The 26,428-nt window shown below is 38.6% G+C and overlaps 1 protein-coding gene across 5 annotated transcripts in view; it reads left to right on the top strand.

The window, feature by feature from the left end:
- sptbn2 (spectrin, beta, non-erythrocytic 2) overlaps positions 1–26,428 on the top strand; it is a 77,900-nt gene that overhangs the window by 21,467 nt on the left and 30,005 nt on the right. For 3 of the 5 annotated variants that reach the window (XM_039649888.2, XM_039649890.2, XM_039649889.2), the window contains exon 2: positions 4,649–4,833. In XM_039649888.2, coding sequence (XP_039505822.2) covers positions 4,677–4,833 — 157 coding nt within the window. In that variant the 5' untranslated portion in view covers positions 4,649–4,676. Of the gene's footprint in view, positions 1–4,648; positions 4,834–6,988; positions 7,621–26,428 lie in introns of those variants that run through there. The other 2 variants (XM_039649891.2, XM_089130235.1) reach the window with 1 other exon arrangement.

The raw sequence follows: 26,428 nt of genomic DNA, 5'->3' as shown, positions 1-26,428 counted from the left end.
ATAAAATGTAAAAGGAAAGTCTTTTTGTTTTCTCACAGAAATGCATTTTTTGCAACTTTAAAATGTCACTGATGGTCAGACTATAGCACAAAGACCCCGAATGATTGATGATTGAAGATGATTTTTATTATATTGTAGCTGTATATTATTTGTAAAAGGCAGGACTAGGGTGGGTCATTGGTTTTTTTAGACATCGTCAGTTACTTTTTATATATTTCTGTTCCTCATTCTCTCTTGTAACATTAATACAAATCTTCTTGTCCCTTTCTGCTCTATTCTTCTTCTCTTCATAGACACATACATTGTGTCCTGGGCTGGACTGGAATGGGTGTGTCTGATTTGCTGTGTTACAGCACCCCCCACCCTACCAGATTGGGATGATCACTACTCAGAATTTAACACCCTTCAGGCAGGTTTTTGGAGAAATACACTAGAGCAGGTTGAAGAGATTTGGAAGGTGGGACCTGCTTTGTGTCTGGAAGGGTCATGGGAAGGGCTGCACCTGAGTCCCTGTCCTCAGGGGAGTGTGTGTGTGTGTGTGCGTGCATGCACAGAATTTGTTCATTACAAAAAATTGGTTAATTGACCCGCCATTTCTGTCCTGGGACAGGGAACGGTCTATGGTTACCTCACCACGAGAGTCTTTTTTGGTACGGTATAGACGTGGCTCGTTTTAATGAACAACAAAGTCTGTTGTATGGTGCTTTTTGATCTTTTTGGATCTTGGCAGCTTAAATCACCAGTCAAGATCTCATTGTGTTCATCACAGCAGAAAGATTGAGGTTTGGATCAGTAGACTGGATGTTCATTTTAGATTGAACTATTCCTTAAATGTCCATTGCTTTGAATAGAGCTACAACCCGAGAAGAGGAAGTGTTGTTTTTATTCTGCAGAGGTTTGCCGATATATTATAACTGAAACTGCTATTATGGAAAAAAGTTTTCGTTATTATATTTTTTTTGGTATAATATGGGTATTATATTATATTATATTTTTGAAATAGCCTACTAATGGTCATCAAAGACTTTGTCAGACAGGGTTTCAATCTTAAGACAAAATATGTTAAAATATGCTATAGAATTTGTTAAATCTGCTCTACAATAATTTTTATGGTCAAAGTGTGACTAGGTGTAAATTATGAGCAACCTGAAACAACGTATTAAAACCTGTTTCAAACAGTTATGAAACTGCTACTGAGAGCTGTGCAAATAAAAATGCTTATTTAATAACGTGCCTGGTAGATATTTGAAAGAAGGTGTGTGTGTGTGTGTTGCGTCAGTAACTGAGGAGTGTGTGGGTGTAATCCAGGATAACTGCTCTATGTACAGTCTCTATTTTCAGCACTTCCTTATTCTACACGCTAATGGGATTTGAAACTGCCTTCCTTCTGTCTTTGTTTGGGTTGAGATCCCTCCAAAATACTGGTTTATCTCTCAGTGTGCCTCATGCACACAAACTCCCCCTCACACACATTCATTCTGCTGTATCACAGAAAAATATACCTGTTTCTTCTCAGACCAAATAATGATGCAACATGTACACTGTCTCTTCTATCTGTCCATCTATCTTTTACACATTTAGCCCTTGAGGTTTATTGACTCGTTGTGTATTTTCTAGGGTTAGGTACCGTTCACATTTTTACCGACACCTGAAATTCGTACTAGATAGATAGATAACCATCTTATTTTCACTTTAAATAAAATGCTAACATTCACTTTTCTTTCATCCAGTGATAATTTGGGGGGGAAAAAAACGCGATGGAAGCCTTATGTTACTATAGCAATGAATGCAACTTTAATTGTGTGGAAAGGGGCAATTAAATGGCATACAGAATGTTTTTATTTTTTTATTCCATTGCGCGACGTTGTCATCGTTTTTAACGTAAGCACCATCCTAGACATTACTGATTGTTGCGCTTGATCTCATCTCACTTCCATATTTTGTAGAGTAGGTTAGCGTGCATGACACGGCTTTCTAAAATGTGTTAAAAAAAATAACTTTTAAAAAATGTGTCTAGACCTGCGTCTCGAGATTTTATCCACAAAAACACGTCCTATGTGAATGACCTTGCCCTAACTGACTGAAAGATGAACAGGACATTCTTATTGTGCAGTTTTTTTAAGCAGACAGTTTGCCTCGTCGTACATTCAAGCAATAAATACACATTCTTAAGGAATCAAAAATCTTATCAGAGCTCTGTATTAGAGCCAGACCGATATTATCGGCCGATAATATATTAGGCATTTTCCAAACTATCGGTATCGGCAGTTATAATGGCCGATAAATTAATATTTCAAAAATAACATAAAAACAGACGAAACATGCTTGAACAATGTCATGAGTGTTGTAGTTGTATAGTTTGTCCACCAGAGGGCACTCTACACCGTTCCTGTTGGCAACACTCGTTGAATTGTTCACGATACATACATTGCTTGAATAACAATTAAAAGATCATCTCCATCAGTTCTCTTAACTCAAATAAGCATGACAAAATTTGTGACTATCATTTCCAGTTTAAAAAAATAAATTAAAAAAACAAATAAAATATCGGCCGATATATCGGAATATCAGATTTTAAAACCCAAAAATATTTGTATCGGTATCGGCCTTCAAAATCCTTTATCGGTCGGGCTCTACTCTGTATTAATATTTACAAGTAAATATGAAGATACAGATTCACGAAGATTGCTACAACTCATAATTTACACCTTGATGGCAATCAAAAATTTCTGTCCGTTTTTTTTTTTTGTCAGCCTCTGCCTTTTTTGCTGCAGACTGAATTGCTAGTAGTCCATGTAACGCAATGTACCGTTAGTTTCAGTTAAGGAAAAATCCTGTAAATTTCTGGTGTTATTTGTGTGATTGTTTGGGGCATTCTACAGCCCTTCATCAAACCTTTCAACACAGAACCCATCTCAGATTGCTTTTAATCAATGAATGCACAAATCGTAAAAACATATCAACAATATCTGTTCCTAAATTTGGATTGGCGGGGAGGCAAGGCAGACATTTGGGTGGGCTCAGCCCACGCCTGCTTATGCCTAGAACCAGCCCCGCACACACACATCATTAGGATTCTTAAAGCTACAGTGTGTAGTAATGGCACCGACATGTTTCAAGTCAGCCCACACAGAAAAAAAATAAAAAATCAAACACTAGAATACTATTAAAGCCTTGTTAGAGAGTATCTAAGAGTTAGAGAGTATCTAGAGAGTATCATTTGTCCTGAGTTTTTTCAAAAATCTTAGTTCAGAGTAATGTTTGCTTGTTTGTCTAGATTCTAACTGTGTTGCAGGCAGCAAGTAAATACATGCCCTCATAAGGTCATCAATGAATCTGAAATTTACCATCATGAGCACCTGGGGTTCCTTTTGTTTGTGTGTCCCTGGAAGGCCTTTTGTATCCTCTAGAGTCGTCCCCCATCCTTCTTGCTCCCCTTATGACTGATAGAGCTGTCGGTGAAGTGATGTTCAGGGTGAGGCGAGTGGATTAAAGCTGGACCCTGCTGGGAGAGCATGGGCACATAGACACACGCATGCTCACACTGATCCAGATCACCAACTATATTCTCAGAGAGTCCAGTGTCCTTGAGTACAGGTGCAAATAACATAAACACGTTTCAGTGCAAAAAACATAAAAAAAGAAAGAACGGTGTATGAGTGATGCACATTTTTCCTGATCTTTTGGCCCTGGAGGTTTGTGATGCCCTGAAACATTTATGGGATAAACTTTGTCCCACAGGCAATTCTCTTTTTCCTTCCAGAATCTCTGGATTCTAAGAACTCATCTTTATGTTGGGATTAGCACAAGGGATTGCTCAGTCTGAAGGAGGGCATGAGGGATTTCATTTAATCTGTATTTTTGTTTAGGTTTGAATTAATCTTAGTTTATCTTCATGTTAACTATTTCTTCCTGCAGTGTTTTGTGCTTTTTCTTTAGATGGAAATAAAGTGTGTTGCCTTCTGTAATATTTTGCCCTGCCATAACATTTCAGCAGCACAAAGATTACAGATGCAGGGTCCAAAATTAATCTGCCAAAAATGATTTAATTAAGAGCATTTACAGACTACATATATATTTTTTGACAGCCATGAAAGTGCTTATGTTTTAAATAAATATAATTTAAAATGCAATTTATTTTATATCGTGAGGGATAGAATATCATTCATAGAATATCAAGAATCAGTTTTTAAAAAATAAATTGTTGCAGTTCCTTAATACAAAACCTCTTTTGTTTCCATTTGTTAATTATGGCCCGTGTTCGGATGTCATTGTGATATCTTGTGCAAATAAATACTAAACTCGTGCAGATTGCAGGTGGGTCCAGTTTGTGCTGTACCAGGTTAGACTAACCTCGTCCTCATCCTCATTTTGTTATTGAGATATCATATCTATCGTTGTCCCTTTTTCAATCTGCTTTCAGTCATATTTGAACGTAGTTTATATAGTTTTTGTTTTGATTGAATGTATTGACCCTCCTTGTCCAGCATACAGTATAAGGCTTGTATTTCTTTGCTGCTAAATGTGCAGCAACTGTGATGCAGATGTGATTGATATCCTATCCTCCAGCTTTCCTCTCACGTTTACTGAGATGTCTAATAAAGAGTCTATTTGTCATCGTCTTTCTTTGTACTTCTCTGATTTCCAGGGCAGCTGTTGAGTTTCCTGCTGAGACCATGAGTACCATCTCACCGACTGATTTCGATAGCGTCGAGATCCAGCAGCAGTACAATGACATCAACAACCGCTGGGACCTCACAGCCGAAACAGAGTGGGATAATGAGAACAGTTCTGCACGTCTGTTCGAACGTTCCCGCATCAAAGCTCTCGCAGGTCAGCTACATTTTTTTTTTATGCATATGAGTCGTGGTTTGGTTTTTGCACCAATTTGCTTCCTGTATGTGTTTTTGTTTGTTAGCATGCTTTCTTCTTAAACAGCTAGTTTTCAACAGGTTGCATCGTCTGATTCTGTCCAGTAGGGGGTGGCATAAGGCAACATGTTAAAAAAACTGTTGAACCACCTTGAATGCATTCTACAAGCTCTTACAGTGATCTTAGAGATCTGTATGCATGATAGTATAGTTATAATAATAAAACCGTTTGAAGTGTAAGTTTGTAGAATGGCTTAACATTGTTGAAAAGGCATACTATGCACTGACGTTCATTGAATAGCACAGTAGTTGATATGTGTTAAAGTGCAGTAAGATACCATCTTTTGACAAGCAGTGACTTGATATCCACATTCTTCCAGTGCTGTTATTCACACTGTTACGCCCCCTCATTCTCTCTGCAGTGTTTTTTAATGTAATTTTTATGACCTGCTGTATCTCTGACTTGTTTTCTTTCTGCCTGTCAGTGGATGTGTTGAAGCCAGTTGTTGTCATGCCCTTTCACACATCTGAGGCACATACAGTAATGAATCAATGTGTACATGCCTTTAAAAGTTGCACTCAAAGCTGCAGATTTGAACTTTGTTGAGTGTACGTATAGAGGAGTGGGACTGATAAAATTGTCCACAGGAGTCAGCTAAATCTGACAAAACCTCCCTTTGGGGATATCTGGGGAAATCCTCAATGGTATAATGTTTTATAAATAAAGTAATTAATGGCTGGAAAAAGAGTAACACAAAGCTTAATAGAATTCATAGCAGCACCTGCTGGTCTGTGTAATTCACTCTGTTGTCTATGCATCAAACCCACCATGTAAAAAACACCATATCATCTCATATATACACCAGGCAAAACATGAATTCCTAAAAACACGGACAGGAGAGAAGGGAAACTGAGAATACTGAGCTAGAATGTCTTAAAGGATAGAGCAGAGCAGGGATCTCATGTCTCTCACACCCATACACAGTTAACCTCTGTGCCTCTCTCACGCTCCATATCTTTTTGTTGTATAAACACGCATTGACATCAAGTATTATCATTATAACAAACACATTTTATTACAGCTAAATCCAAGCCATAGATAGACAGTATAGTTATAGTTCTGTTTACTACTGCAGTCACACAAAAAAAGATCATATCACAATACTAAATGTCAAAAACACTTATGTGAATGACTATATATGTGACATGGACATTGAGAATATGGTATTATCAAATCTCTGTACATTTTCTTTATCCTCTACGTCTCCCCGTTTTGTGTGGGTTTAGAGTTTGCTTTGATAAAATTCTCTCTTCCAGTGACACGCTGGCTGAGTGCTTCTGGCCATGGTATGACCTGTGACCTCTGCTCTTTGATGGTCACTGCTGGTGATACTGCTGCTAATCAGCACAATCTGCCACTGTACTGGTCTTCATTACTCCACTTCCTCTTGTAAAATCTGTACACACAAAAAAATGTGTGTGTATTAGCAGTTCTGTGTGTGAGTGGTAGAATTTCAAAAAGAACAAACTTATTGATCACGCACTTATAAAATAGGTAGTGTCTTCTGAACCATTAGTAGGCATTACATCATGAGGAGAGTTTTCTGTCACTGTCAGCATTGCCAGTTCATGGGTGTGAGGTGGTGCACACACTTGCACAGGAAGAAAGACAGCGCTCGCTTGTTGAGTCTTTCTCAAGTACTTCCTTCCTGCTTTAACGTCTTATTTTATCTGTGCATGTGCTTCAGAAGTGAGAGAGACTTTTTGACGTGATTAATTGAAGGCAAAGGTCTTGCTACCCCTTAACTTAAAAATTACTGAAACTTCAGTTTTAAAAATCCAGGCTGGCATAAAATAAATGCAAACTTATTTTTTTTTTCAATGGTTTCAGCTGATAATCTGATCACCTCCTGAGGTTGGTCCCAAAATCCCATTTCTCCTGTGAAACTATCCAACTCTTGACTACCTCTCCACCCCCAGTCCACCTTCAGAAATGGTTCAGCCCACACCTCCCCTCTGTCTATCTTTCTTGCTCGCTCAGCCTGGGATTTGCTCCTCCCACACACACCTTATGCAAATGCCAAAGCTCAGAAACCGAGAGAGAGAGAGTAGGAGGCTTTGTTTACTTAGGAAGCTGAGTGCAGCTAGTTCTGCTGGCTTACTCAAACAAGGTGTGTGTGCTAGAGAAAGCAAGAAGAGTTTCTGAGAGAAAAGTGCATTTGAAAAAGCGAAGAACAGAGGACGAGTTGAGAGAATAATACTTTGTTCTTACTATAGCTTCTCCTTGCTTCAACGGATTGTGGGTTCCTTTTTTGCCAGAAAAAATCAATTAAAGGAAGAGTTTTTTTTTTTTTTTCAAACGGATGAAGCAGTATGGCGCGGTTTAGCATGCACTGAAACGCTCGGATGCATGCGCGCACCTGGAGAGTTTCTGTTTCTAAACCCAACTTATTTTTGGAGCTTTGAGGAAAGTTTAAACTTTGGACTTTTCATTTTTCAACTTTACATTTGATCTGCTATGCTCATGACGTCCGGCTTTACTCTTGTGGGGTGATTGATTGTTTTGGATGAAAGTTGAGAGTGAGGGTTGGAGGAAGGATTCACTGTGAAAGCGAGTGAGCATTACAGTGAAAGAGAAGAGACATGGATTTTGATCCACGTGAACATGAGCCATGTCTCTCGCCAGCTGCCTTTGTAAACCAGGTGCAGTATTCCAACATCCTGGAAGGCCGTTTCAAACAGCTGCAAGGTAAGACTGTTTGTTCTCGGCTCATACTTCATATTCTCTCTCCTTTTTCTTTCTCAGATGCATCTGTGAAAAGAGTAGCTTAGCCTCCCAGCTAACCTTGTCAAAGAACTTGTCTTGTCAACTAGTCAACAACCTTGAATGTCACAATCAAAAAGTTAGTGTGACCTCAATCAGATCTAACTGGAAGACATGTTTTCCATCATCATGTAACTTTCAAAAGTTAGGTAGTGCCCATTTGTGGTGGTTGTGAAATCACAAAGTGGTAAAGGGTTAACCAATATTTATTAATCAGCTGTATTTGCTGTTAAAACAACATTACAAGAAAAGTACGTAAATCACTTCTATGGCACTTCGAATTGATATTTTTAGATTTTATTGTGGTTCTATATATGCTGATGAATTTAGTTGTACTAACGAACAACTTTCTTATCTCTCTCTCTCTGCACCAAAAATGGTGCAGATGAGGAAATAGGCCTACAATGATTTATTTTTATGCCTGTGCATGAGAGAGAGAGACACAGAGACCTGTGCTGGTCTCCTAGAGAGTGGCCTTATTTCAGGTACCGCAGGGCTTTTGCCCTAGATCCAAATTACTCCATGTTAAAATGGGAGCGAGAGGACGAGAAAGAAGTATAGAACGTAAAGGTGTAAGAGAAGGAGGATAAGAGAGGATAGGATAAGGGTTGGAAAGAAGTGGAGAGGAACAGACGGGAAGGAAAGAGGATAATAAGGGGAGTAATAGGGAGGGTAATAGGACTGAAAAGGAGAGGATAGAAACTCCTATTGTGTGTTTTAATATAGAGTTCATTCGGAAGAATGTTCTTAGAATTTGTTTTTTGTGTGTGTGAGTGGGTGTATCATTCATTCGATATTTTTTTTTCTCTTTGAAACCACACTTTTTTACAGGCGCCACATTGAATGTGTGAACTCTTTCAATCCCCCCCCGCAGGACGCGAGATCTGATCTGCTTTATGTTTGTGTGTGCGCTTGAGGTCATGGGGAGTGTTTCTCAGTTAACAGGGAGATAATGACTCAAGCATTGTACTTTTCAGGCCTATTATCCGTTGTAGGAAGAATGACTGCAAATCTGCAAAAAAGGCATTGAATATGAACACACACCTCAAGAGTCCCTGTTAGCAAATCCTAAAGTTAACCCTGAATAAGTTTCTTGTTGTCCAGTCATCTGTTTTGAATTACTATTTAAAATTAGGTTGAGTTTTTTTTTTGTTTGATGTTTGGTCTGTGTTATAGTTTCACAGAAAGCTCTAGACCAGTGGTTCTAAAAAATTTTTTTTTTGACTTAGTCCACAACAATAATCAAAGGTCCTTTGACTTCTCAAGTAGTTTGTGAATTTATGCATAAAGATATTTAAACCATATTTTTTTATTCACAATTCCTACCCGATAAAATATTTCAGAAGGTATTCCTTTTGTATTTATAAATTGAATCAAATATCTTTGAAGTAATAAGATTTAATTAATTTACATCACATATCTAGGTCTATAAATCAACATTTTAAAATTAGGCTGGTGCATATATTCAGGCTTTTCAAGACCATGTGAATCCTGGTTCTTCTTCAAAAAAAGAAAAGAAAAAAAATTGTTGAGGGAGTGATTTAAAATAGAATTTTTAATCATTATTTGTAGTTTTGGTGTATTTTTGTATGCTTTTTTTTTGTTTTGTTTTTTGATGACTTAAAAATCATTTTAAGTCATCTTGAGGCCCCATAAATGTTTGCTGTGGACCTCTAGTGGGTCCTGCCCCTCCCCCCCCCCCCCCCCCCCTTGGTTAGAACCCCTCGTTTAGACCATGCAGGTTGATGGATGTCAAACATAAATGTTCTATGTAATATTGTTTTCACTTAGGAGATTTTAAGTACGAGAGATAGAGAGCTACTATGTGTTAGTGATTACTGTGGTTGCGTCATTACACCTGTCTGAAATCTGGTGCATGCCTTTAGTAGCTTTTTGACACACATTCACAGACACATAAACGCATACAGTGTCTCGTATCTTTTCTGCTCAGGCAGCCTGTGATTCTCTTCTCACGTACACACACACACACACACACACACACACACACACACAGACTAGTAATTCCGGTCAGGTTGCCCTTAGGCTGATTAAAAATAAATAAATAAAATATTTTAAAGTAGTACAGGTGCATTTTATCAGGGGTCTAGCTCAGACATGGTCTGCATGCTCGTTTTGGACGGTTCTCCTCAGTGTGTGTGTGTTTGATGCAACACCATTTCCTCTGTTGTGATCCTAATTATCTTTATTTAAATAAATCCCTGCAACAATGTAATAGTACAAGTGTGCAGGTATTTGTGTGTGATGCAACAAGATTGTCACCTCTTCAGTTGAACTTAATGTGTCACTGTCATTGCAAAAGAGTGTGGATAAATCAGCAACCCAGTTCTCCATTACACACATTCTTCTTTTTATCCCCCCTTTTTGTAAACTCAGGGTGTAATGTGAAATGTTGTTTGCATGCACAATGTATTGCTTATAAATCAGCGTATGAAATTCCGACGATGCAAGAAAGCCCCATTTACAAGATTTCTCCAGTTTTGACATCAAAATGCAAACAGGGTGCATGTGGACATTAAATAAGCTGCCAGAATGCTAGTGAAGATTTTGACATGCAGAGTGAGTCAGAGTAATTAATATTTTTAAATAGATGTTCATATACTGTAAATAAATATTTTGCATATGAATAAAATAAATTATTTATTATATGCAAAACCTGTTGTTTAATTATAGACAATAATGTTATGTACATTTTATAGTGATTTATTTAATGACTGTTAAAATAAAATGTGCACAATTTGTAAGGGGTTTTAAAAATTGCACTTTCTTTTCCCTGCATATTTTTGATTTATTAAGTATAATTACATGAAATTAGTATTTATTAAACGAGTGCAAGTGAGAAAGTCTGGGTTAGTTTCACACTTTTAAAAAAATTTAAATTAGCTGTGCGTGTGCATCCCAACAGAGCTCTAAGAAACAGAAACGGGCGGAAATGGTGACCCAGAACTTTAGGAGTATATGCTGGAGAATATCAGCATTGATAAAAATTTCATTCTTAATTTTCAGTGAAATTCTGGTGATAAGCAGTGTGTTTGTGAGAGTGCTTGGGTTTAAAAGGTTTTCTACCCCAGTGTCAGTCACCCTGAAGAGGTAAACACATACTCCTCTTCACCTCTCCCTCTCAGACATTACACAGAGATGCACAGAAATTCTTCACACACAGACACAAACAAAGATTTACTAAAATCCCAGGCAGAGAATTTAAGGCCGTCTTGATACTACAAGTACTCAAACTCAATTTATAAGACTTTCACGATACTACAAGTACTCAAACACAAACTAGTAAACTAGTACACCTGGTTTTAAGATGGGTTTTGGTCGAGGGGGTCACAAGTGTATAACGCTAAATCCAGGTCTAAACGGGGTCTAAAGTATTTTGAGCTTGTCTACTTTCGACCGCTTCCAGAGGTAGTGGTATACGTATTCAAACGGGTTGTGGTCGAATATGTTCGATCAGCCACAAAGTAACTCCTACTCTCCACCTACTGACCTAACTCATACCTGTCAACCCTCCCTTTTTCCCCGGGAGGAAGAACAGCGGCATCCCGAGAATGGACGAACATGAGAGAGATGGCATTGAAGACTATGTATACATACATAATGTAGGCTATGTATTAACACAGAGATTATGTATTTTTTCAGGTTAATATCTGTGCAATTAAGGTTTATTTAGCCTACCTCTGCAGGATAGGGCACCCCTGTTTTAAGGTGTGAACATGAACCGAGCCAATTGCAAAAAGAACAGTGTCAGATTTTTACTATGTAATTTGTAATCTGTGATCCATCTGGACCAGCTGCCACACGGTTCGGCATGCATGTGATTCTCGGATTAACTACTAAATTTAACCATAGAGTGAAAGTTTATCTTTTGGACAGGACGTGTTCAAACAATCTTAAACGCAGAAGAGGCGAAAATTGGGATTCGACAGAAACTGAATACTACTGTTAGACTTTGTAACTTTGTTTAGTATTCATCTCTGCTTGTAATTTGTGTATTTGTTCTTATTTTATTACTGACTGTTCACTTGTTTTTAATATTGTTGGAAGTTTATCAGTTAAGAGCATGTTCTCTCTGCCGCAACCATCTTGATCCTAATTACAACATCGTACACATGACATTGAATCATATGTTGCTCATAAGTTTCTTCATATTGCGTTAGTAGCTGATAACACCAAATCAGTAAAAGAAAAAATTGCCTGTTTTTGTAGCCTGACTTCATTCTCATATTTTAGTCCGAATGTGAGCGTGATTCTGCTCTATAGGGCTTTGATTATGAGGTGTGTCTTTACCGAACCAGGGGGAAAAAAAACAAACAAACTCTGCACTCAATTGGATAGACCTACAACCAATCAGAGACATGCCCACTGTAAGTAGTAAAATAATGAGTGTTGCTTCTTTCACTTGGTCCTCCCTGAGTGCGACCAAAGAAGAAACCACAACGACCACAGGCTTTTCATTGCGTCCCATCTTCTTAGTGACCATCGGAGCCAGATGATAAATTAAACTTTTGCCGAATCCCGCAGGAAGGATGGCAAACACATCTTTACGATCAACAAATGCCTTGATTCCAGTTCTCTGTTAGTCTTTTAAAATTAATGCGCTGTCGATTTCTTTTCGCGTACAACAGACGCGATAGCGGAATCTGTACATCTCAATTCCACAGCTCTAGTCATCTTTGAGGGAAACCAGTTCAACCCATGTAACTGCAGATCATCTGTCCATTGTATAAAGTCCGCCCTGGCAATTTGATTGCCCCGTCAATTTTTTGAACCAATCATAATTACTCCTCAATGGATTAATGGATTTTTTCGAGTCCAGACCGAACTTCCCGACCAAAAAATGTTGTGGGTGGGTTCGGGCTGGCATCGTGGCTACTGTTTTTGCACTTCCTGATTTTCCCTGCTTGAGAATTTCTCTCCAATGAATGGATGACCTTAGCGCAAGTGTGATTTGGTTTACAAATTTTGGTTCACTTGCAAAAAGGGCATTGTGAGAGTGAGCCACACCAAACAAAAATAATCAACATTGTATTTGGTCCGGACCAAAACAAGTGAACTAGTGGAGTTTCCTGGTGTGAATACACCATAAGACTAAACTCAGCACACGATCGACCATTGACTGGATTTAATTTTAGTCTTTGACAGTCAGAAAACTGCACAAACCTGCAGGTGTGGGACAAAATATTGATGGGGCTAAATTTCGTTGTCCTCCTTCGTGCGTTACAAGAACCATATACTGGCGCCAAATATCTATATTTTAATTAATAAAATAAGGAGCCCTAAATAGATTTCCCGGCTTCCAGCATCACTCCTTAATGGCTCCTAGAGGTGGCACTAACACATGAATGAGGGAAACGTGAACATTAGTTAACTAACCTTGAGGTTCTTACCAGGATGGCGGACAGCAGTGTGAGTAAAATAAAAGATGACCCAGCCATGTTTATGTCCAAAGTCTGGACCCACTTCGAGTTTTATTCCATTGAGACAAACGTTGTAAATACTAAATAGACATCTTTGGGAATCATTAGGAATCTGCTGATCGACGCCTGCTTTCAAACGCTCCCGTGTGTATCTGTGTAAGCGCTCGTTGAAGAGCGTGAAAGATGTCTATTTGCAACTTGTTTTGTAAGCGTTAATTATTGTAGCCAATCACAGATATATATTTTGAGCGCTTGTATATTGTATAACACAATGGCCAATCGGAAGTGTTTAAATCACCTTTCTTTCCCATTCTGACATTCAGTTTGGAGTTCAGGAGATTGTCTTGACTAGGACCACACCCCTAAATGAATTGAAGCAACTGCCATGTGATTTGTTGTTTAGATAATTGCATTAATGAGAAATTGAACAGGTGTTCCTAATAATCCTTTAGGTGAGTGTGAATATATAGACTTGGATAGGTTTTGTTTACATACTAAATATAAATGCTCTCCTCAGCCAATAGCAATACAGAGTACTTGATAAGTCAAATGAAGTCTTATTTTATTGTGTAAAGAAACTAACAACTTAAGTTAAGCACACTTTCACAAAGCCTAATAAAAACATGAGATATTGCATGGGTTTAGAGGATCCATTTTAATTAGCAGGAAGTGTTTGTAATTTGCCTTGCCAAACCACATGACGCATGATCTTAAATATGTGAAAAATGTCAATGCATTAATGTTCAAAGCAGAAAGATCCTACAGTTCAACACAACAACTAACAATATAAAGCAAAAAGCCCTTTTTTATTAGCATGTTTTTTGTTGAAAAAAAAAATAGGTTAGTTTTAACCAGAAAGTGTAAATTTAAGTCTATTTTTTATATATATAAAAATAAAATATTGTTCCGTGTAGTCTTCTACTGCTCTTCTTTTACACATGAGAATCTGTGCTGAGCAGATATTTTTAAAAAGTGCATGTCAAATAGGGTAATAATAGTTGAACTGTATATAAGCACACTCTGCCATAAGAAAGTTTGGCTAGGACCGGTACATCTGCACTTCACTGAAGTAAGTGTTTTGCCCGCAGCAGAACTTGTGGCTCTTCAACAACATGCTACTGAGATTTTTTGGGCTAGTTTATGCACGTTCCGTTTGACGCAGCAGATGCAACATAAATCTCATACTTCTCAGCTCTGGTACTCTAAGTCTAAAACACAGAGAATAAACAGTGTAGTATGACTCCAGAAGTGTGCATGCCTGTGCGGTTGTGTATCTTGAGTTCCTCTTTCTTAAGTTTGTGTTAAACTGTCATTATTACACAAACACAAAATTCAGACCCTGGGCCAGATGTACATACATTTGCCAACGCAGCGTTAATAGCGCCATGGCCAAGACGCAGAAAGCAATTGATGTGAAACCATGCGTGTTATGTATCAAATCTGCAGTTCATCACGTAATCAGAGCCTGTCCCCACCCACTATACCGTAAATTCACCTTTGGCTACGCCATGCCCTAGAATGTAGATTGACCAATCACAGCGCAGCCAAGAACAAGCTCCCACAGAGGTCGGACACTTTTTCACAGCGCTCCATTGATTTTCAACAGAGGCATCTCATATTTTTGGTCTCGGCAGGCTATTACCGTCGTAGTTTTATCCAAAATATGGTTAAACGTTGTGCCTCGGGCATTTGTAACTCAGATACGTGTTTCCCAGAGAGGTTGGAGGTGGGTGTCCGTTTTTTTCCCTTCCAAAAACCGAAGTTGGACTGTTTTATAGGTGATGATTTCGGTTCTCATACCGGTTGTTGATACGCTAGCACACGCTGCTAATAAATACAACGTTATACTCATGTAGTCCGTTTGCTTTGTAATAACGATTATAGAAGTGAATAGAGACCTACCCCGCTTTGCATGAACAGTGTTGCTCCCTGATATTGTTAGTCCTAGCCTCCGTCTCAATTAGTAGGAAATGCGGTGGTTAATTTTTTGACTGTGACCGGTAACGTTATGATTTAGCCTCTATTTTGGATGCCTTGTTGTTCCTTGCGTTTCACCTGTATGTCTTGAATATAGCCTTCGAACGCATATTGCAGCCCCTTTTGCCTACTTCTATCGGACAGTTTATTTGCTGCTTTTAGTGCTTTATAAAAGTTTGATAACATTTCAGAAGGAAGAGCTGTTACAGCATAAGCCATGCAGACTGCAGAGCGCAGATGAAGTTTGACGGATGTAGCAACAGTAACTAAGGGGGGCGGGGCTTAGCCAACGGTGAATTGTGCTTATTTAAATGCACAATTGAATGGGCCTCCTCCTCTCACTGCTGATACTGTTTGAAATGACCCTGATGCCAATAATTGTAAAGTAGCGAGGAGTTTAACAGGAGAATTTTCAGTGCAAAATAGAGGCGTGCTTTCACTGAGACTGAATGGATATAATTCCTGAACATACATAAGAGAGTATGTCCTTATAACTGATATAAACAAACTAAATCAGTAAAAGCTCTCTTAAAGGTAGAGTTCACGCAAAAATAAAAATCTTGTCATTTGATGAGCACATGTAGTCATATTGGGTAAAACATATCATTTCGAGTGTCTTAACAGGATACAGACTCTGAACAAGCTGTCACTGTTCTGTTCCCCATCCTCCAGTGTCACTTAAATTCTCCAGATATCTCAAATACCTCTGAGCCCATCATTTTCACCTCTTCATGCATTTTGGGGTTGTGCAAGATGTTTTCACCTCAGTGTACCAATATAAGCTGAATTCCTTTGAGAGCTTAGAATTACACATTTATGAAACATCTTATTAACATTGCTGAATAAAAGCATTGCAGCAAGACTGATGTCAAGGAGAAAACATGAAGATGTCAGGTTTCTTTTTATTATGCCTTCACAGGTGGAAAATCCCTTTTAGTTATAGCCATTAGAGGTGTGTCTTCATTCTTTCTCAGTCATTTAGTAACTATTGTGCGTGTGTGTGTGTGCCGTAATAAGTACTTGGTTCGCTGTAACAACAGGCTGCTGTAAACTGGTCTGTTCTTTGGTTGATGTATACACACACAAGCGTTTTCTGTCAGTTTTAGTAGAATTTTTTTTTAAATGCATTGAATGTTGTAGTTCAGTTATGAAAAAATAGTGTTTGTCATATAAAAAGGTAATTTATCAATGTTTTATAAGTTAAAGCAATAAATTGAAACAAAATAACCATGACACGAAACGTATTGTTTCAAAGATGTAGTCAGTCACTGCAAGAAAATGTTTTTGTCTCATAATGCACATACCCATCTGGTGATTACAGGACACGCCTCTGTGAAATTTGAAGATAAATGAATAGTTCACCCCCCCCCCCCCCCCCAAAAAAAAAAAAAAAAAACAGTTGTCATCATTTACATATGTATGACTTTCATCCGTGTAACACAGAAGATGATGTTTTGAAGGACTTCTGAGCTGCTCTATTACAGTGACAGCATATAAGGGTGAATAAATTGTGACTGAACTTTCATTTTGAGTGAACACTGAATGAAACTGGTTTGACTCACACATTGTCAAACGGTTGTCAAACCTCCAGTGTTGAAGGGTAGGGCAACTAGTGTCTGCTGGGTAATCCGTAACCATGAGAACAGCAATAGTTGCTATTGTAGTGATTATTAGTGACCAGAGATGGAAATGTGGGCAGGAACACAAGCATTAGAAAAAAGGCCCGGATGATGTAGGGGTTAAAAATAATGACAGAGAGAGAGATGAAAGGATAGAATATACGGCTCCTTGCAGCACGCCCAAACAGCAGCTAGACAGCAGCAATTACACAACTGCTTACCAGATGTGTGTGTGTGTGTGTGTGTGGTTTGTTACACCCAGCAAAAGTCTGTTATTGTAGAATCTAATGTTCTATTACATGAATTTCTATAATTCATTCATGGTTGTTTATCGTGATTTCTAAAGTGACAGTAAAGACTTAGAAGAAAAAATAATTACAAACATATTCCTGTGAATTTTTTTGTTCATCAATTATATAATGGTTAGTTTACCCCAAAATGAAAATTTTGTCAGCAATTACTCACCCTCATGTTGTTCCAACCCCGTAAGACTTTCATTCATCTTCGGAACTCAAATTAAGATATTCTTTATTCAATCTGAGAGCTGATCACTTCTCCATAGAAACTGGCCAGCCCAAAAGTTATTAAAGACATTGTTAAGTGGTGACTACAGTGGCTCAATCTTAAGTTTATCAAGTGACAGGAATACTTTTTGTGCGCAAAAAAAACAAACAAAAATAACGACTTTAACTATTAATTTCCTTCTCTGTTGGCCTCGAGTGAGTTCACGTAGTGTAACTGCGCAGCGCTTCTGGTTGTATGTTTATATTTAGCTTTTATTTTCGGCCTTTTTTTCTCTTTCGGCCAAAAACAAAAATGCCATTTTCGGCTGCAGATACAGATACACCCCTAGTTTTAATGTATGTTTGATTAAATAAATGCAGCCTTTGTGGGCATAAGAGACTTTAAAAATATATATAATCTTGCTGACCTCACTCTTTTAAATGGTAGTGAAAGTTGAATTAGAAATTGCATGAAAATTCAGCAGGATTTGTGCTGAAAATCACTTAGGATTGTTTCTTATTTTTCTTATTTTATTGTTATTTCTTAGGCTAAATTAAGTTTAGCCCCTCAAGCTAGAAAATCAGGTGTAAAACAAACAGTTAGAAGTCAGCTACAACAATGCATCTGTATGAAGAACACTCTTAAGATGGTGTGTAGCTTTGACACTTCGTGTAGACGGCCGAAAGATGGTTGCTTCCAATGCAAATACAATGTAAGATGATATCTCAGCATTAAAACATGAGTTAAGGAGTTTATCTTCAGAACATCAGAGCCAATGCATTCCAGTTATTGTTTGCACAGTGATCTTGTTTTCTCGACTTCTGACCTGGAACAGAAGGGTAGAGATGTGCATTGTGTGTGTTTGCAGATAAATATGTTGTGTACACAGTTTAATACCAGTGTGTTTAATACCAGTTTGCTGTCAACATTGCACTAGTCATTGCAGGAAACTCAAACACATACATCAGCTTTCAGACATACCTGAACTGCTTATAGTAGTGTAGTACAGAACGGTTTGTGCTAATATTGTAGAACACAGACATTCTCAAAACAAGTGTAGGTTACCACGAGATTTGGGTCACAAGACAGAAGCATCACAAGAGGAGGAACAGCCAGCAACTTAATATAAGGACATTTCCATGTGATGATGAAAGAGGAAGATTGCAAGAGGAGGATTAGGGAAGTTTCTTGTCCAGAATGTTTACATTTGACACTTTAACTCCCCATCAGAGTTTTGACTCCATGTCGGCAAGCATGTGGCTGTGCTCTCTCTCTCTCTCTCTCTCTCTCACACTCTCTTGCCCTGTCTCACTCAAAGCAGTGAGGGAAAGCAGCCCTGTCACAACACGACCAGCCGCCTGCAGTGGAATTTGCACACACATAGTTAGAGATTCACAGAAATACATGTAGAATTTAGGAGAATCTCCCAGGTGTCACCCAGGACAGAAACCGTCCCACACAGGAATCATGTCCAAAAGAGATAATCTGTGCACATTCCTTGTATTTCAGTGTATTTCAGTTTGTGCTTCAGGCCAGAGAGTTGATGCATGTATTTATTTCTGCTGTTGTGGGAATACCTTTCACATTAATTCTTACACTCTCACAGAAATATCTGATTTAGATCAAACCAATGGCAAGACAACACGTCTTTCTAATAAGTTTTCCAATTTCAAATAAAATTGACCAGTGTAGTGCGATTCACAATAAAAATTTCATAAATATGGAAGGCGAGGACCAACCGGCCACATCACAAATATCCTGAATGGGACAGCCAATTGACCAAGCCCATGACGAGGCCATGCCTCTGGTCAATGGACCCCGATACCTATAGGGCAAACCTGACCCACTGAGGTATAAGCCATCGCGAATAGTATCCACTATCCATTTAGAAAGTCTTTGCTTAGTGACTGAGTCCCTTTTGGATCGACCACCAAAGCAGACAAAAAGCTGTTCTGATTGTCCAAACGATGCAGAACGCTCAAGATAAATTCTCAGCGCCCTAACAGGGCAGAGAAGATTAACCTCCCCATCCTCTGTAGAAGGGGGAAGAGCCAATAACGTCACTATCTGTTCTCTTAATGGTGTTGAGAGCACTTTGGGCACATACCCATGCCTGGGCTTGAGGATGACCTTAGAGTTATCCTCAGCAAACTTCAGACATGCCAGGCTCACTCTGCAGATTCATACACTTTGAGCGTGGACAGGGGAACGGCCCGCGTTCAACAGCTCCAGTAGAAATTAGAGAACCACTGATATTTCACATGACTCTCACTCTGTAGGATTTTTCCAGCAGCAGCTGGTAAAAAACGCCCATTTTGAAGCATAGAGGTGCCGGGTCAGATTTATTGCGACACACCAACCCCCCAGCAATATTTGAGTCGAGGATATGTTTGATAGTTAACATTTTGAAGTGCCGTCTCATGAGAGCCTTGATTAAATGCCTCAAATCTATTATGGGGCTGAGGCCGCTGTCTCTTTTCAGAATTAGAAAATAACAGCTGTGAAAACCCACCAGTTTTACCGCAGGGGGTACTAATTCTTTCACACCTTTTGCTAATAAATTCTGCACCGGTGCGAAGCACATGACCCAAGTCTCTTCTCACTGACGTCTCGATAACCACCTAAAATTTTGGGGGTCTGCGAGCGAATTGGAGCGAGTGGCCTCGCTTTATAGTGTTTATGACCCAACTCGACACAGGGATGGCTACTAGGCTAGAACTCATGTAGCTAGGGACTGGCACACTGATTGGGATGGGGTGCCTAACATAGGGGCACCTGATTTCCTTTATAATGTGAATTATGCTTACATTGAGTGTTTGACTGACTGTACAGGCATTTGTGTGTGGGTTAGTTAGTGTTACAACAGGGGAGGGGCGGCCACCTGGTGAAGATCCTTTTCTTCAAACAGGACCTAGGGCCCTATGATTTCCGCAAACATGGAATCGCATACGGAATTGGCAAATTAACGCGGAATCGAGTGTTTACATGGAAAATTGTGGAATTTTACATATTTGGTTTGAAATTTTGTTTTTGTGTGGGAGAAGAACATATATTTTGTTTAGTTGTCTAATGTTGTCTATTTTTTTTCTTCAGAAATGTGGAAGAATCGCAGTCTCTATTTTACACAAAAAAAAAATTCATGCCAGAATTGTGGAGCTCTACTAGCGAGGCATTAACCTTTAAAGGACACTGTTAATATCCACAGACTTTTCACATTGAAGTGACTTATGTTTCTATGGTAACACTTTCCATATACTGGGAATAATGCCATGCATGCAAGTTAATGAATATGAGCTCATTGTGTTAGTTAGCAATGAAATCGAAGTACAGGCTCATGTGACGTTCTTGTGCTAGAAAGGTTTGTTATCAGCATCAGTGAGATTGACATCAGCATCAGTGACATCAATGCAATAATGAGAACGGAGCTCTGTTGTCTGTACACAAGTAATGTTATGTGTGTGTGTGTTCTGCTATCTGGTTAAAATCTGTTTACTGTAGTTCAGACCAGTGTCTAGATGTAGTGGTAAGGAGCATGTGCCGACAACTCAAAGATATCATTTACATTCACACACATGCTTCTACATCTTTCTTACATCAAAGTTATTTTTGGCTCTCATTAGATCTCTTTGTGGGTGTTATAACCGCCCTTTTCTTGACTCTATGTCTCTGTTCTGAAGGCTTGGTAGATATGCAAAGCTTGTGTGGAGTGGCTCTATTGGTCAATGGGCTTCCTGTCTGCCAATCAGCTCATTTGTGCTCCCCCCACCCTCCCACTTGTTCACTAGAAGCTCATGAAGATTCAGCTTTAGAGATCCTCGTTGTGTGCGTGCGTGCGTGTGTGTGTGTGTTTTCAGGTTAATCTGTAATTGATGGATTAGTCGGCAGTGAAGATCAGCTGTTGACATTTACACTGAAAACACCTCATTTATTTCCCCTGTTTTACACAAATATAATATGGAAAATATGTACCTAGTATATCAAGTCAATAACCTTTTTTTGTGTGAACTATGAAGTGCCATTTTATATTTCATTATAACATCAGCTGTCCCTTAAAGTCTAAAAAAAAGATTAAAAGGTCTTAATCAGGACTTCAGGGAACATAAAGTGAAATGCTTCATGATCAATGGCTGTTAGCTCCTCTAGACGAGGGACAGAGATCATCAGTCACGCATGACCCTTACCTCTTACACAGTCCTGAAAGCCTCTTCAAAACCTTGTGGACTGAGAAACTTCTTTAAAAAAGTAGCAGTGAAACAGCTAAGTTTGCAATGTATCCATGACAGCCATCAAGTCTCATGACATTTTCCTTGCTCATTGTGTAATGTAGGTCATATGTGTATTATGTAAACATGTGAACTATCGATGTGGAAGGGGCAGCAGATAGATTGGTATCTGTAAATCGTTTTGAATAGCAGGCAGGTGGGTACTGATAATCTGTTCATATTGACTGTTCATCTCAATGGTCAAATGACTGCTGTACGCTCTTATTCCTATTTGCAATGTAAAGCAGGTCAGAGTCCTCAGACTCCCTTCTGCTTCCTGTGTGTGTGTGTTTCTGTGTCCTCCTCCTCGGTGTGGAATGCTCAAGGTCTCCTCATTTCTAAACAGATCAAGGCTGAAGTACCAGAAATCTACAACCCTGATAGCACACAAACACACACACCGACCCTTCACTGCAATTTTGGGCCTGTTTGGTCAACACACAAATTCTTTTTATTTGGTTAAAGCTAAATATTTATACTTTCAAAGCACTATGCCCTTGAACAGCTCATGTAGTATGTGGGTGTGTGAGCTACAACTAGCTGTTATATCAGCAAATTCTATTCAAATATTTGATCACACAATTTTTTTTTTTATATTTGAATAGATTTTCATATGTAATTAAAACATCAATGTCAAAAACTGCACACTAGGCCTATATCCAGGTGTATAATGTGTTTTTCATCCACTTATGAGTGGCCAGCAATTCCTAACAAGGAAAAGCTCCAAATATTCTGCAACATGAGCCTCATGTTTTTGCATAGTAATAGAAGACATTGCAACAAACTGGCCAGAGGGTGAAATTATCTAAGCGTATAATCAAAGTCAGACCTTACTCGGGCTAGTTCAGGTCTCTGCACCTAAACCAGTAAAGCGTGTGGATATGAGCATAAGCATCGTCCTTCCTCTCAGCGCTGTTGACCAGCAGAACAGGTTTCCTCAGTTGGTGTGAAGTTTTTTGGTGAGAGTTTGATCGTATCAGTGGAAGCAAAAGGACCAAGCCCTGTTCTCAATTCTAAACTCTTTAAAAATCATCTGTCTGACTGTGGCGCGGAATGTCAGAATCACAATGTGTTATTCGTGCATTAAAAATCTCAGTCAAAACCAACACATTTTTTGAACTTTATTTAATTTGAGTAATTATAAAACGTACTGGAGGTGTTCTAAATGCTTTTTGTCTAGTACATTTATGCTTATTTTACGGAATTATTTCAGTTTATTTTGCGGCATAAATAAATGACGTTACTCTGAGACTGTCATGTTTGGCTTGTAAAAAGTTATGTTTTTTATCAGGAAAGGAGTGGTTTTGAGGTTTTTTTTTGTTATTGTCAAATCTTTTTATTTAAACTCTTATTTAATCTTTTATTTAATCTCTTATATTGTAAATAATTGTGAAAATACAATTGTAAATACAATTGTAAATTTTTTAACTTTTTATTTATTAGCCAATTATATATATATATTAGTGCTGTAGCGGCGCGTCGATGATTCGACGTCAAAATTGCGTCGACGTCATATTTTTGCGTCGACGCTTCTTTATTTATTTATTTTTTGCATGTTTCCGGCAGTACAGCTTGCCACACACACGTGGGAGACCGAAACATTGCAGAATAGAGGACGAAGACATCTAGAAGTGAATGTGCTATCCATTAAATTAATCACACACAGTAAACAAACCCTTATGAAAAAAAAAATTGCAATTTAGATGCGCAAACTGGGTGCCGGTGTGGTGAGACGTACAAGCTCGGGCAGATTCGGCTTGAAGTCGTTTCCGGATGCGGCGCCGGGCGCGCTGTTACAAAAAAAAGGCGTACACACAGCCAGCCACAGTCTTGAGTCTTCCTGGTCTTGCGCACCCAACGCGTCATTTTTGCCGTGCGCACATTTGCGCTCGTGCGGACGTGTCGAGTACAAACAAGGCTTTACTCCGTGTCAGCACGCGCTCTGATCAGTAGGTGCACAAACCTCTCCCGATTCATCTCCAGTAGTAGAAGCCTCCGATCGCACCACTAACTCCACCTCCGTTTCCCTCCTCAGCTGATATTAATATTTAAACATTCTCTATGATAAAAAATGTTTGTAAAAAATATTTTCTGGTCGAACACATCTATCTCAAAATATAATATTATTTATGATTGGAAATATTTTAATTTTAGTTTTGTAAAGAAATCCAAATGTAGATTCAATTAATACTTGTTTAAAGGCACACTATGCAGAAATTCCTTTTTTGTCTAACATCGACCCCTAGAGTTGCTGTGGAGTATTTTTATTTAACGTTACCGTCGTAGATACCACTGAAGCAGAGCATCTTTGCACTCACTCCTCTGAAGCTGTTATATCAAGGTACAAATCTTCCATACTGTGCCTTTAAATAAGAGATCTAAGGGGTGTTTAAGGGTAGGCCTACTATGATATTAGACTACATAACCTATAATAAAAGATAATGAATTTCAAACCTGAACCAACATTTTTTTTTTTCAAAGATCAACAGGTCTGTCATTAGTCTTTAGTTTGCCACTAAAAAAACACTGTGTTGTGGTTCCGGTACACCAGCCATGTCAATGAAACGAATGAATGAAACTTTGCTTAACAATGCATATCTAAATTCGTGCCTATATCTTATAAAAAAGAAACCTAAATGATGCGGCAGCCAATGAGCCGTCGGCGGGGGCCAACTCAACCTCCACAGACAGTTTTTAATATTTTATCAGACAATAACTACTCAAGATTTTGCTTTAGAATAATTTTCGGGACAATTAGGGCCGGATTCAGGACAACAGCTTAGATTTCGGGATGTCTGGAAAAGATAATGCGCACGCAGCCTCCACTCGGACGCCCTCTTGAAATCTATCGCCGTTGCTGACTCTCTCTATTCATTCCAGTGAAATCACAAAATAAAATCCACACAAACTTAGAAATATTTACTTACTAGTCCATCAACAAGATCACTAGGTCAGCATCACTGTTGCATCCAGTGCTGCTTTTTAGCTCGGGCTAACGGGTGAAAAGCCTGTTAACCTCTTGTCTAGTTCCTCACGTGGTCAGTTTATCTTTTCCTTTTCCTAGTCTCTTCCGACCGCATTTTCTTTGCTTTCTCCATTGTTGAGTATCATGTCTAAAATGCGCGCAAGTGTCTTAATGCCTCATATGTTGTTGTTGATGTGTGTGACGTCATTGCCGTAAAGCATGTTGTGATTCTCACGAGATTTGTCTCGCTCCTCTCAAACTTGAAAAGCTAGTTTTTACAGGGGCACCTAAAGCTTTACTACCAGTAGGGCTGGGTACCGACCGAATTGCCTCGGTAATACCGAGTATCGAAACTTGTTTTTCGGTACCAAATTTCGGTACCTAAGTGGTTAATCTCGTCTATGCCATTGAAACAATAAGCATGCTGCATGATTGGCTGTGGCAGAAAACACTAGTTTACGCAGCTACTCAGAGACGTAGCTCGTTGCACGTGAGTGTGTGTGTGTGCGCATGTAAGCGTCCCAACAATTAAAATATATCCTTGCTGTTGTTTCCCGACACATCCATAATCATTAGGCTACTGTTGCCAGTGCTTTGCGGCAAGCTTCATGTGTGCTGAGCATGAGGCATAAATCCCGCCCCCCAGTAGTCTATATTTAATTTAATTCATATTTATTTGTATAGCATTTTTCACCATACATATTGTTTCAAATGAGCTTTACAGAAAATGCATGTTTCTAAATTACAATTTAGAGTGATGATCTGTTATCAGAGGTGACAGTGTAATGCATTTCAATCAATTTTCATTCAGTTTCATTGTTAAACAATGCATTAAGATGTAAGATGTGATTTGAAGTAGGGTTGCAACGGTATGAGATTTTCACGGTATGATAATCGTCTCAGAAAATATCACGGTTTCACGGTTTCACAGTATACGATATTAAACTATCATTATTATAATCATCATCAGCTACAATGGCCCTAAATGAATAAAAACAGATATTGTTTTTGGTTGAACATGGTTTATTGTAACAAAGTTTTTTTCAATAGAGTCTTTATGAAATGTATATTTATTTCCTCAGAAATTCTGGGTTGTCTGAAATAACTTCTGTGATTGAATCCAAAATGCATTTTTGAGAATGCAATCAGATAAAATGTAACAACTTTAGTTTGTCTACACAAGAGAAGTTTAATAAATTAAAACATGGACAAAAAACTATACACAATATAATATATTTTAGTCATAGGCCAAACTAAACTTTTTTTTCCAGGTTGTACTGAACACCTATGAGTTTCAGTCAGTGTATTTGATGATTATTCTTTAAAAAAATAATTATAAAGTGCACATTAAGTGTTCTCTGTCTAGATATGTTCATGTGTTCACGTCTTCGTAGTGGCTGAGACAGCTTTAAAAACCACGAGCGTCATGCGTACTTGAGTGTGTACTAGATCTACTAACTAGACGAAACGGCGCTGCTCATTCATACAGAGACGCGCTGAATATAGAAGCGGCTTGCACACCAGTCTTTTTGCGTTGTATATTCACAGACACGCACATCGCGATTAGATTTAGGCTACTGCATAGCTATATTTTGCTTTATTCATCCATCTATCTTTTTAAATCGCACATTTTACGTGTCATCTGTTTTGTAACGCAAAAAGACGCATGTGTGCGTCTTTTTGACAGACCGGGATTCCCTCAGCATGACAGCAATAATATGGCCTTAAGTTATAAAAGTTATGAATAACCTTTATCTTCACGGAGGGATGGTGTTCCTGAATATGGGAGAACATGTTCGACGTGTTTACTCCTTTTGCAGCCACTCTTCGTCCACATATCTTGCAAACTGGATATCCATCTTCAAGGACAACACCACGATCGTTTTTTCGGATATAAGTTACAAAATATTCCCATACTGCAGATTTTATTTATTTTTTCGGCGGGAGATAGAGATTCGCAGCCTCTGT

This window comes from Pimephales promelas, chromosome 4 (genome assembly GCF_988280905.1).
Source record: "Pimephales promelas chromosome 4, fPimPro1.hap1.1, whole genome shotgun sequence".
Classification (NCBI taxonomy): domain Eukaryota; kingdom Metazoa; phylum Chordata; class Actinopteri; order Cypriniformes; family Leuciscidae; genus Pimephales; species Pimephales promelas.
Note: the sequence above shows the minus strand (reverse complement) of the source record. Positions and strands in the feature narration are given on the sequence as shown.